At 51.2% G+C, this 13,350-nt stretch overlaps 1 protein-coding gene across 1 annotated transcript in view; it reads left to right on the forward strand.

Annotated features, from left to right (window-relative positions):
* The first annotated feature begins 484 nt into the window (after positions 1-484).
* The window catches only part of HCN4 (hyperpolarization activated cyclic nucleotide gated potassium channel 4), a 95,149-nt gene continuing 82,283 nt past the window's right edge, over positions 485-13,350 (forward strand). The window contains exon 1 of the mRNA XM_041418712.1: positions 485-1,188. Coding sequence (XP_041274646.1) covers positions 485-1,188 — 704 coding nt within the window. The remainder of the gene's footprint in view (positions 1,189-13,350) is intronic.

Below are 13,350 nucleotides of genomic sequence, written 5' to 3' on the forward strand. Positions count from 1 at the left end.
CCGCCGGGAGCCACGGCACATTTGCATCTCGAAGCCAACATGGCAAGGCGGCTGCTGCCGCCGCTGCCGCCCTCCCTCGCCTTCCAGCCAGAAGTGTGTGGCTCTCCTCTAGACTACTTGCCCAGTGCTCAGCATCTGAGCAGACAGGGATTGCAGTAACACTCACCAAGGGGAGACAAGCAGCAAGCAGCCAAATCGGGACAACGGAGGAGAAGGGGGAGCTTTTTGCCTTCCCTCTTTTTTTTTTTTTTTCCTTTTTTTTTTTTTTTTATCCCTCATTCCCTTCCCTTCTGGATGCAGAGCCTGTGTTTTGATGCAGAGCCTGTGGATGCCACAGCCTGGTAAGGAGATGACACGCCAGTCCCTGGTCCCCCGTGCCCCGTGAGCCGGGGGCAGGGGCCTGGGGGCAGTGCCGGTTCCCCTCGCTGGGCAGAGCGGGGGGGTCTCTCCCTGTCCCCGAGCAGCAGCAGCAGCAGCAGCGGCCATGGACAAGCTGCCCCCCTCCATGCGCAAGAGGCTCTACAGCCTGCCCCAGCAGATCGGACCCAAGGCGTCGATCATGGACGAGGAGGATGACAGCGACAAGGACACCCGCAGGAAAAGCATCAGGCTCAAGCCACTGCCTTCGCCCTCTGCTGGGAGCACCCGGGCCCTCGGGGGGGACCCCGGCCGAGGGGGAGACCCCGGCCTGCTGGAGACGGAGGCCGGCGGCAAGGGCGCCAAGACCAGCACCAACGGGGACTGCCGCCGCTTCAAAGGGAGCCTGTCCTCGCTCACCAGCAGGCACCTCCACGACGCGGCCGAGGAGAAGCGGCTCATCGGCGGCGAGGGGGAGCCGGCCTCTCCCGGGGAGGACAAGAGCCCCCCCGGCAGCGGGGAGCTGGAGCAGGGGCTGCCTGTGCCCCCACCGCCCGCCTCCCCCCCGGAGCCCCAGCAGCCGCCCCCCCGGGCCTGCTCCTCGACCTCCATCAAAGTGGAGGGAGGTGGAGGGTGCGACCAGATCACCCCAGATGAGGAGCAGAGGCTCGGCCAGGCCGGTTTCATGCAGAGGCAGTTCGGGGCCATGCTCCAGCCGGGGGTCAACAAATTCTCCTTGAGGATGTTTGGCAGCCAGAAGGCCGTGGAGAGAGAGCAGGAAAGAGTTAAGTCTGCCGGGTTCTGGATCATCCATCCCTACAGCGACTTCAGGTACACCCCACCCTTTCCAAACCCCCCTCTTTCCCGGCCCACTCCGAAACGGCTGGCCAGCCCCTTCCCATGCCACCTCCTGCACAGGGCACCCACCCCTACAGAACTTTCCTGGGTCATTTCCTAGCCAGAGGAGCTGGAAGACACAGCCAAGATCTTGTTTGAGCTCCACTCAAACAAACTGCAGGTTTCCTTTCCATTTCACCTTAATTTTAGTGTCCTCACACTATTAGCAATTTTAAATTGTTTTTAAACTAATTGTCTTTGGGTTTTTATAATGGAAAGGCTCTCTTTAAGTTCGTTGTAAATGGGAAAAACTGTTCCCACCTGATGCACAACTCTAAATCTCTGATCTTAACTAGTCCTGCATTTCCATGGATGCTCTGCTTGATTGATGCTTCCCGTTTTCACACTTCCAAGTCCTCTCCCTGCTCCTTTCCAAGAGTTAGGCAGGGATGTTGCTACTCTTGCTGCTGTGTAGGCGTCTTACTGCAGCATGGCTTTTCGGGATTTGGGATGTGCAGGGGATGGCAGGTTCATTAACAAGGTTCTTAACAGAGAACGAGCCTCTTTTCCATCTGTTCATCCTCATTTGCAAATTAGTTTGGATTTGGAATAGTTAACACTGACTTCACCGAAGTAATGGCTTGCTCTCAGTCCACATCAACATTTCTGTGGAGGTTAATAGGTAAATAAACTTGGAAAGCCTAGAGCTGGTTTTGGTAAAGTCCTGTATGGTCCTGCACAGAGGGGCTGTGTTTGGGTATTTCTGAGCAAAGTACTGTCTCCTGCACAGGTGAACTGTCCTCTGCAATATGTACCTAAAGCACTGCAATCAATAATTAATTACTGAGTGCAATCAATGCCTAAGGTTTATTGCTTCAACTTTAATTACAGCGGGCTTACATCTCACATTTAAAAGCACACAGGAGAAGAGCATTATTCAAACACACCTTTGTCACACTATCTGATTTTATTGAATGTGTGCACTCTGCAAGGAGCCATGCATGATTCCCTCAAATACAGTTAGCGAGATAATTGCAGGAAGGAGTTTCAGGGTGGATTTGGCCTCCCAAAGGCAGGAATGACAAACCTCTTGACACCACCTATTAGGGATTTAGCAAGCAGCCCACATGCTTAGCAGATTCAGCACTGGCACTGACCAGATTCCTTGATATTTGCTTGGATTAACAAATGTTATTAGAAGGCTCTGTGAGTTGGAAGACTGCACTGTCATTTAAATTCAGTGCATTCAAGTGTCCCAAGCACACAGCTGACTGAGCTTAGGAGGGTTTCCAGCAGCTACAGCATGATGCAGAGTCCTTGCAAGCGCAGCCTTACCCAATCCCACACTGGAACCAGGAGAAAATTGCCTCCCAGTGCGACTGACCAAGTAATAGCTCCCAAACACTGACATGTGAGAATGAGCAGCTTTCAAAAGAACAAAACCAGTTTCGTACTCTCAGCTATATTTGCAGTATTTGCCATGAGTCTGGAGTTTTAACTGCTGTGTTTTCTTGGGTTATACTAGCAAGGCGTGCTCTGCATGTCGCACCCTCAGGAAATTTGGGGTTTAGTCTCTGCGTTGGATCTGGAGTTAGGCAAAAGCAGTGTTCAGCTTCCATATCCTTCTGTCTCTGTAGTGGGTTTATACTCTTCCATATCTGTGCCTGTTTTCAGCACAGAACCATCCTGGCAAACTTCAGCAGCAGGAGATGAGGTAACCACCTTGCCCAAGGTGAGATGTACCCAAGAGTTTGAGATTTTAAGGTTCCTACAGAGCCAGTGCTTATTCTGCGAGATGATGAGGTAACTTTTCCTTCCTGAGGCACTTGGCTAATGAGGCCTTGCCCGAAGGAATGGAGTCTGCTGGCAAGCCCTGGCTCCCCGAGCCACATGATGGCGCGGAGCTGCTGGCACTGAGCTGTTTGTGCGTGCAGAGCTCTGTGGGTGCATGGGTGACTCCTGGTGTAAGTAACAGCCCCTGCCCTGATGGAGCTGGGAAGGCACAGAGAGCTGCTGTTTGTGCCTGTGGGCACATTCCAGGTGGGCTGGTTTCCTTGTGAGCTGGTGTAGCAGCCCAGCCCAGCCCAGCAGCACGGAGTGTCCCTGCTGTCCCCCTGGGCCGGGGCAGTGGGGTGAGTGTCTGGAGCCATGTGCTGAGGCCGGGAGGAGCTGGATGCACCACTGCCTGCTCAGGGGGGATATTTCCAGGGAGGCTTTGTTCACCCCTGTTTCTAGGTCACCTGCAGCAGATCTGTTTGGATAGCAATGCTGCTTAGAGCATGGGCTTCCATGGAAAGTGACCTGTGGACAATGGCTGCCTTGAGGGGGAAGAGTGGGAGCCTTCCCACCTTCTGTTTGGGCTTTGTGTTCCCTCTTGCCCTCTGCTAAGGCATACCTCTTGGAAACAGCTCCCATGAATATGGCTAACATTTTTTGACCTCTGAAATGCAGCAGATTGCACCAAAGAGCAGATCTTATCAAAGAGCTGTATCCGTGCCCCAAAGGAGGGTGTAGTGTGCCTGGGGAATTACGCAGTGCAATTCCTGACTGCTCCGTGTTCCAGCCGGCTGCGGATCCCGGAGCCTCGGCATCCTGGAGGCTCCATTATCCTGCCCTTGGCTGGAACCAAGGCTGTGCAGCAGTGTTTGCTGGTCAAGTTTCAAAGTGAAGAAAAGGTTTAGAGGCTGAGCTGGCTTTCTGTGCCTGTGGAGGAAGCTGCCTCTCCTCTGTGAGTGAGGTGCATCTCCAGGCTCCAGGGCTGCAGCCCTCGTGACTGCTGGCTCCGGGCAGCTGGAGCTGGGAAGTTTGCATGGAACACTCCAGGCCGATGCACTGCTGTGAAATGACATTGGTGCAATTCCCCGACTCCACGGAGTCGCTGCTCCTTCGCGCTCTGCTTCCAGAGGAGTTCCTGATTTGGAATGGAACAGAGGCTTTCATCATTGTCTCATTAAATTACCATTTTAGCATCTAACGGGGCTAATTCCAGTGGCAAATCTATGACCCTCCAAGAGTAAAACAAATTAATATAGATTCAGGCTCTGTTGATCTCTGCTTTTAGTCCATTGTGAGGGGAAAAGACATCAAATGACCTTTATAAAAATCAAGCTCAGTGCCCCCGAGTACTCCTGACTAATGCAGTGGGCTGGTTCTAGAAGCACTTAAAAGGTGTCTTAACAATTTCTAATGAAAATTAAGAATCCTGGCTCCCGTTCTGAGGTGCAGATGTGTGTGCTGGCAGCTGGAGTTCATTTGCATCTGTGGTTGATTGCACATCAGTGCAGAGCCACACTGTGTTTCCTAGATCAAGATTTATCTGTGACTTTGAAAGCTCTTCTACCGGGTAGACAGAATTGTATTTTATTGCTTAGAGGAAGCATTGATCCAGTACAATTGGTTTAATAAAAAAATTCCAAACAAACAATGATCTGTCTAGTTCGTAGCTGACTGAAGCATATGGTTGTAGCTGCTGCCCAGAATTGCTTGCAAAAAAAGTGTAGCATGCTGCTTTTAGAAAGACCTGAGAACAGATACACTATCTGAGGGCCCAAAATAGTCCCAGCAGTGGATGTAAATAGAACTGCACATTATTCACTGCCCAGTAATCTATTAACTTCCTCACAGTGAAGAGAAGCTGCTGTCTCTCTGAAAACAATGGCAAACATTCCGCTCGATGGCAGACCCAACTACAGATTTTAGAATTCTTCTTTTCACTGCTCTCTGTTACTTGTAATACTTGTGTGCAAACAGATCCTTTCTTTGGTTTGCTTCCTCTGCCAGTACTCCCTGGCTGCTGGGACCCTGGGGAGGTTTCTGTGGCAGCAAAAACCAGGTGCTCAGGTGTGAGGTATGAGGGGAAAGAACAAAATCACGGCTTCCCTTCGTGCTGCAGTGTCCCTTGGCCTCCCTTCTCGGGGGCAATCAGTGTGATTTACTAATTACAGTCCTAAGAACTGAACCCAGCAGCACTGTGGGATGGAGCAGAAATGGGAGGGATGTGTTTACCTTTCCCTCTCTCCTGAGCAGACCTGATTACCAGTGCCTTTCTGAGCTCTGCTCTCACTGGGAAGCTTTTCCCCGTGCTTCAGAAGGGTAAACCATTTGTGGAGAGTCCAGCAGTGCTGACTGACTTTGGCAGCCCCCTTGGGTGGGGGTTGCTCCCTGCTCTGAGGCAATAATGCCCTTTTGTCCACCTCCTGCCCAAAGTGCTGCTCCTCCTTGTGCTGCCCTCCCTCCACTCCTGCCCATGCCCAGAGGCTGAGTCCGTGACTCGCCCTCTGCTCCAAGTGCCCAGCACGGAGCAGGATGTGCAGCACTTGGGAACTGTGGCTCAGGGAAAGGGCAGGCAGCAGTGGCTTTGGTGGCAGGACCTGTGCCTGCCATTGGACTCCAGCAGGAGTGCCAACAGGCCAGGTTTGGAGGGGGCAGCTCCCGGGCTTGGCTCTCTTCTCCTCCTCCTTGTGGTGATGGTGTGTCCCTGGGGTGGCAGGATTCCACACATTGGAGACAGATCCCTCTGCCTTTGCTGCAGAGAACTTCCCAGCCAATTCCCAGGGCACTCTGCTGGAGCAGAACAAGGGGATCCCAACAGGAATCGTACAGAGGATAATCCAAATTCTGCTGAACACATGGATTGGTCCCTGTTGTCTTCAGTGGACTTGAAGTCAGGCTGCAGAAGAACCATGGCTTTGTGACCATGAGCTAAGGGGGTGAAACTCCTGCATCCATACTTCCCATGCCCATAGGCAAGGCAGGCTTTGTGCTCCAGCTCACTTGGCAGGAGGCAGAGGGTACATAATTCCACACCAGACAGCCCATGCAGGAGTCCAGCTTTTTGTAGGAAACACGTTCATGTGCCCAAGCTGGAAAGCAGGAAGGCTTCAGTAAAGGCAACACCTCAGTGGGGCACCATGGTAAAGTATTTTAGGACTAATATTACAGTATTTTCACGTGGAGAAAATGACATAAAATAACATGAGTAAATAGTAAAGCAAGCATTGAGATTTAACAAAGAATGGTTACGATTTTTGCACAAACTTAAGCCCTTCATACCAGTCTCTGCCAACAGATGAAGACATTATCTCTCCCAGAGAAGCTCCTCCCTCAGTACACTCAGGGATGGCTCCTTTGGGAAAAACAATTTAGTGTTTTCTCCATCTCTTCTTGTAAGATAACATATCTTATTTATTATATCTCATTCAGATCCTGATGTGAAAAAAAAGATTAATTTTCTCATAGTGTTACAAAATATTCATTATGCTAACAATAAATGTTCAGTTCACTTCCTGACAGCAAGGAAATTGGAATATCATCCCCAGGTTATAGTGAGCTGGCACAGCCTGGTGGGGATTGAGGTAAAACCATCCCTGACCTGGGTGTGGTGGAACTGAGGCCCAGTTGTGCAGAGCAGGAGGCCTCACACAGCATCCCCTGGGTCAGAGCTCTGCCCTGGGCCATCCCTGGCACTCAGAAGGGTTAATTAGGACCTGTGTGAGGAGCCATGGGTGCCTTGAGAGGACTGGGCACATTCTGGTTTGGACCATTTCTTAGGCTGGCTCTGTGAGCAGCCAGACTGGGAAATGGGCCCATCCCTCCCACCCTCTTCCCAAGCCTCTGCTACTTGTTGGTTTGTCTGTTGTTATAGCAAAAAATAATCACTGCTGTAAACAATGACATCGTGTTCTCTCCCATCCTCATCTCAGAGAATTACTGCAGTTACAGTTTGGGATTGGGCTCCTTGCCTGACACTTCTGCAGGAGTTTCTGGCAGAGGGGGAGGCTCTGGGGCTCTGCTCACCCACAATGGCCATCACACCGCACCTGCAGTTCCTCCTCTCTTCCACTGCAAACCAGGCTGGGCAAGAAATGGGCTCCTACAGAAAATCCCCTCTTGCACACGCCTGCCCCAAGCTCACCCTCCCACCTTGGAGGAGGCAGGAATTCTCTGGGAAGCACTGCTTTGATCCATGACCTGACTGTAACAGCACAGCCAAGCTCCTGTCTGCTGTTTCCTACCTCCAGCTTTTGACTTTGCAGTCTGATTTTTAATGCAGTGTTTTGTACAGTCCTAGGGTTTTCAAAACAACTCAGTCTCTCCCTTTGGCATGTCTCTGGGTTCATTAGCAGGTGTGGAGCTCTCCGAGGCTGTGCTGCACTGCCCTCTGCTCTGAATGAAGCAGTGCCTGTAGCAGGGAGCTACAGCAAAGGAAAGATGCTGCACCACATTCTGGGGCTGCTCCAGGCTCCAAAGGAAACACACTCTGCCTGTTATAACTCCCTGCTTGTTTTCTCCTTCTCACCTTCAGCCCCACTCTCTCCAACCTGTTGTCTTCCCCATCAAGTTAGTGTTTCTCATCCCAGTGCCATCTCCATTTTCTCAGCTCCTCATGGCAGGTGTCTTGTCCAGCCAGTCTTAGATGCCAATATCCAGCTTCTTTCTCATCTGATCACTGATTTCCACCTTGTTTGCAGTAATACCTCTCCCCCTCACCCCTTGCCATGTTCCAGTGTGTTGGGTTGGCATTTACTCAGTCCACTTCCAGTCTCCATCCTTACCCTTCAGCTTTTTCTCTGGGTGGGTCTTTCTAAATCAATTCCTTCTCCTCCTACATATTCCTAGTTTCTATTGTCCTTCCAACTCTTCCAACAATCTCAGTTTTCTCCATCCCCTTCCTGACTTAAGAATGGATCATTTTTCCCTGTAATTTAAAACCCTTCCACATTTTCCTTCTCCTTATCCTTGGACACTGCCAATGTTTAAACAAAAACTACCCATTTTCTAGTTTTTAAACTTGAAAGATTCAATCCTCAGACCTAAGCATTTAACATGATGAATTTGTCTGGAAGCACAGTCTCCACTGCAGGAGAATGAAACAGATTTTATTTGAAGGAAAAACGTGGTTTCTGAGGGTGAAACCCACAGAGTCAGTGTAGGACTTTGCAGCACTATTTTAAGGAGATAAACTTGGGGTTTCAATCCAGTCTTATTCTGGTTAGGTAACTGTGCTAGTGCTTTCTGTGGCACTGAGGTTTTTCTGCTCTAGAGTCACTGCTGCTGCACTGAAATCCATTTATTATACAGATAAAAGAGTGATCTTTGTCTGGAGATAACATAGTGTCATTTTAGCTTGAAACCATTGAAATTTGTCTTTGTTTCTGATGTGTTATGAGCATCTCATTAGCAAGTCCATGAATCCCTCAGTTTGCTCTCAAAACCAACTATCTGAGCTCTCATCTCTGCCAGAGCAGAGATTTCCTCCTTTCTCTTATTTTTGAAAGCTGTGTTGGTGCCAAGGCAGTTATAGGTCAATTGAGTTATTGTTGGTTCTAATTGGCACTCTAACAAGCTATTAAATCAATTTACCTACAGATGAATGTCACTCAAAAAGCAAGGTGCCAGCTCCTTTTGAGAACTTCAAAAAGCCCATTTCCACTGCTGAGTGTGAGGGAAAGGTCAGGCTGCAGGGAAGTGGCTACTTGAGATTTGCCCCCGAAGTGTTTGTGCCACGAGCTCTGTGGCTGAGCACAGGCCAGGCTGTGAGGAGGGATAAGAGCATTCCCAGAACTCCAGGCCAGGAGGAAGAATGAAGAGCATCACCAGCTCTGACAGATCTCTTGCATCCTTTGCTGGGTGTGTAATGAAGCACGGCTTAGTTCCACGTGGAAGGATCCAGGTGCTGTCCTCCTCCTCACAGGTGTGTGTCCCACGTGCTTTCCTGTGGCTGTGCATGCAGGTGCAGTGTCCACACCATCTTTCAAGGCAGGCAGCCCCCAGCTGGTGACATCATTGCCTTTTGAATGTCTGGAGATTCAGGAGATTTCCTGAAGAGTCAGAGTCATTATGGTGAACAGGGTTGATTTAAGTTCCTTTCTGAAACGTTTGGTTGACCTCTCCCCCCAGCAGCACTGCAGAGCTCATCCCCACGGAGCTGAGCACTCCTTGGCTGTAAACCTGTCACTCCTGAGCCTGCAGGGCAGGACAAGGACTCTTACCCAAGCATCCCTGCCCGTTCAAAGTCTAAGCTGCTGTCCAGGACGAGCGGTGAGGAGTGCTCAGGCCCTCTCAGGCAGGCTGGGGTTTGCTGAGCTCAGGGCAGGACGCAGCTTGGCTCCGTGCAGCTCTGCAGTGCTGACAGCACCAAGCCCGGGTTTGTCAGCAGACACAGCACTCAGGACTCCAGCAACACAGCAGAGGGAGCAGATGTGTCCTGGCTAGGAAGGTGCTCTTAGAGACCTTTTCCTGCCCCTTTTCCATGCTGAGTGCTTTGCTAGCTGGGAAGTCCCTTTCCCAACTGGAGTTATTCATTGCGTGCAGTATCAGATGTGGTCACTGCGTGCCTGGTGTTAGCAGCAGGCTGGAGGAAAAGCAGGCTCTTATCTCCCGAGGAGATGCTGCAGGCAGCAGGGGAAGACAGTGCTGTGAGAGCAAAGCAGATGAGCAGCCAAGGGGGAATTCCAAGGTCAGCTTGAGGGCCCACCACTTCCACGTTCCGGGGCACAGCAGCTTCCCCAGCATTGCAGGAGAGCTAATCTCATTTGTGGTGACTCGTCCAAATGTGCTAATTAAGGATTTAACTCGAGGCCTCTTTGGATGGAGAGGTTGTCTGTGTGTGTGCATCCATTGTTCCAGAGCTCAGAGGCAGGAGAGGAGCTGCAGGTTGCCAGCTGACTCAGTGCAGGAGCTGTAACTCCTGGTTTTTCCTTGTCACAACTGTGCTCAGGGTGTTTGTGAGTGCCAGGCAATCAGGAGCTGTGCAGGGAGTAGCTGGAAACCACAGGGAAAGTTGCACTTTTGGGGTCTCCCTTCCTTTATTCCCATTGTGATGGGCTCCTGTGCTGCTGTGTCTGCAGCACAGCACTCCTCCCTCATCCCACTGTGAACTGGGAGCACAGGAACTCTGCTGGGAGTCACTTCTGCTCCTGGTCAGAACCTGGGCACGGTTACAGTGTGATCCTCATCCCACCTGAGCACGGGGAGGCCATGGAAAACCCAGGGAGATCCATTTGGATGTGCTGGGTGTGGGAAAGCAACGTCTGGCAGTTATCAGCTCTTGGGAGGAGATAACGACTGCATTCCAGAGACTGGGGGACTCCGCTCCACAAATCCTGGCCTTCCAGTGGTGTCAGGGCAAGGGGCTGCACTGACACCTCTCAGCAGGGTGGCTGTGGGGGCACTGGGGGCAGGGGAGCCCCTCCCTGTGCCCCGTTGTGCCCAGGTGCAGAGCCAGCTCAGGGACACCCCAGCTCTGCACTGGGCACAGCTGGGCAGTGCCAGCCTCACTCCTGCCATGTCCTGAACCAGCAGCCCAGGAGATAAGAGAAAAGATCATGATGCCTGCCTCCATGCAGCTTTTTTAACAATAGCAAACCCACTTTCATTAAGCACAAATTCTTGATGCTTCACCTTTCCCCCTTCACTTCAAAGTACTAATGCATGCACAAGTTACACTTCTATTAATAACAAGAGGAACATATTTTTCCATCCCTATTTTCCTGTGAATCGTGGGGAGGGCAGGAGGAGGGACCAGTCTAGACTGCAGCTGATGGTCTGTTCTCCTTGATGCCCATACAAAGCACTCGTATCGTGCTCATTTAGCTGTGGATGCTCTTGGAATGACAAGCAGTGCCTAGCAGACAGAAGGACAAGCTGGAAGGGATGTCAGGCATACAGGTTGGACCTGTGAGCCATCCTGAGCTGAATTCTCCATGCCTTGATTCCTCCAGCTTTAAAAAAAGGGCTGATGGTGCTGCCAGGGGCCATGGAAGATGCTGGGGCACTCTGTAATATTTTAATGTAACAGCAGATGCCAGAGGAGATACCAGCAAGGGTGGGCTTGGCCTCTACAAGGCATTTCCATGAGGATTTCTTTGGGATTCTCCTTTTCTGTGTAGATTTGGTCTCACCTATTGTCCATCTTTTATCAGGACCCCAAAAAGCAGTGGAGCTGTGTACCAATGGGGGGTTTCTGAATCATCAGTTCCTGTGTCTTGATAAGGGAAGAGATTACCAGTACTCTCCAGTTCCATGTATGGTGCTCTATTGTCTGGCAGGTTTAGAACTAGGCTGGAAAAAGATGGAAAAAAACCTGCATGGAGAGGCAGGCAAGATGGATTTTACCTTTTATGTCCATAAATGAAATTGTGCAGCCCCTGCATGGGGTTTGGAGATGCTCTAAGAAGAAAATGTTCCATCCTTCCCTCACCAGTCATGTGTACTGCAGGGTGTGCTTCCCTGTTCTTTGGGAATATGTGACTCTTGACTTCAGTAAACACTCCCAAATACCTGGTCTGTCACAGGAGCTGTGAGGTGTGACAGCTCTAGCAAACATTCCTGGTTTAGGACAATCCCTTAGGCTGGGTGGCTGGTGGATTGAACCAGAACAGAACCCTAGTTCCATTTCTCTCTCAGCAATGTCTGTCCTTTTCCATGGCATTTCTAAGTCAGCATTTCTTATTTCAAAGTTTGCACACAGATGCACACTGTGTGAGCCTTCTGTCAGGCTGTGAGAATTTTCTATGCATCCATTTCCCACACTGGATCTTAAGGTGATGTGTTGTGACCCCTGGCTTTTAGTGCAAACACCAGTGTGCTCCATGCCAGCCTTGGTTAGGGCAGTTCCCCGTGCGTGCTGTGGCTGGGACATCCAGGCTTGTCCCAGAGCTGGGAATGGAACAAAAGCCTGGCTCACAGACCTGCTTCAGTCAAACCCCAGCTGTGTCCATGGCTGCTGGCTAAACCCTCAGTGCTTCTGGACAGCTTTTGGGGCTCAGTCTGTGAAACCACAGGGAAAGTTGCACTGCTGGGGTCTCCCCTCCTTTATAGCCATTGTGATGGGCTCCTCTGCTGTGCTTGCAGCACAGGCACTCCTCCCTCATCCCACTGCCAGTCCCACTGCTTCTCCTTGCCTGCAGATCCTGCTGGGAACTTGGGCCCAAGCCTTCCAAACCAAGGCAACCCCTTCTGCAGCATGAGCAGCAATTTGGGCTAACAGTGGCAGCTGTGGGTATGGCCTAGGACTCCTGCTTTCCAACAGGGGATCTGGAAGCCTCATTTGCAAGTAAATTCACACAGCCAAATCTGCACTGCAGACAAAAAAAGATTTGCCTTGACATCATCTGCCCTGCTCTGCGCTCCGCAGTCAGTCAGGAGAGCAGAGCACAGCTCCAGCCTCTCCAGCTCAGCAGAATTAAGGCTAAGCTTCATCATGAGCTCATGCAAGCTGTTCCCACCCCAAATAATTGGCTGCTGCATGCTTTGTGTCTGTCTAGCCATTGCTGCCTGTGGGTGGGTGTGTTGTGTGTGTGTGAATGAGTCTGCTGTGGAAATGAAGGCGTAACATCGGGGGTGCAGCCGATAATAAAGTACCTTGGGAATGCTGGGGCTGGGAGCAGTGTGAGCAGAGCTGAGCCCTTCAGACACCTGCACAGAGATCCCTCTGCCTGCTACCACAGCATGGGCATTCCCACTTCAGACCACCACCACCTCTTTTTTGCTCTTCCTCCCACCCTAAACCCCCTCAGGAGTGTTTCCAGCCTGTGTTTCCCGTGGCTGGGATGTAAAAGCAGGACAAAAAGCAGTGTCATTTCTCCAAAGCTCAGTCCCCATCAGCACAAGCCTTTTAGCAGGTGAAGAGGAATGCCAGAGGTGCTGCTGTGTCCATTGGGATGGGAGACAATGCCATCCATGAGCGTGGCTGTGGGGACACTGCTGGATGAAGTCAGGGATGGAGCCCCTGTGGGGCTTGGCAGCTGTTCTGGGGCATTGCTCTCACAGGGCTGAGCTGTTCCCAAGCGCTTCCTCCAGTGCAATCATCACACACACTCTCAGGAGTGGCAGCATTTCTACCCACTCCCAGATAAGAGGTGCAGAGACAGGCTGTCAAAGAGCTCAACAAGGTGCCAGGAGCTGGGCTCTCCCATTTCCTCAGTCTGGCCCAAAGCTTCCAGCCTTGCTGTCTCTCCACACCCCCATGCCCAAGATTTTCCTGGGGAAAGGGCACCTCCTTGAAGTTAGGACAGGTCCGTGGAAGCTTGTGCCTGCCCCCAACTGGGATCCTAAGATCTGCAGCCCAGTTAGGGGAAAAGAATAGTGTTGGTTATTCCTCTGGTAGTGTGGTTCAGAAAGGAGCATGGCTTTCCTACAGCTGGGCACAAGAGG

Source organism: Onychostruthus taczanowskii, unplaced genomic scaffold (genome assembly GCF_017590055.1).
Source record: "Onychostruthus taczanowskii isolate IOZ18803 unplaced genomic scaffold, ASM1759005v1 scaffold6, whole genome shotgun sequence".
Lineage (NCBI taxonomy): Eukaryota > Metazoa > Chordata > Aves > Passeriformes > Passeridae > Onychostruthus > Onychostruthus taczanowskii.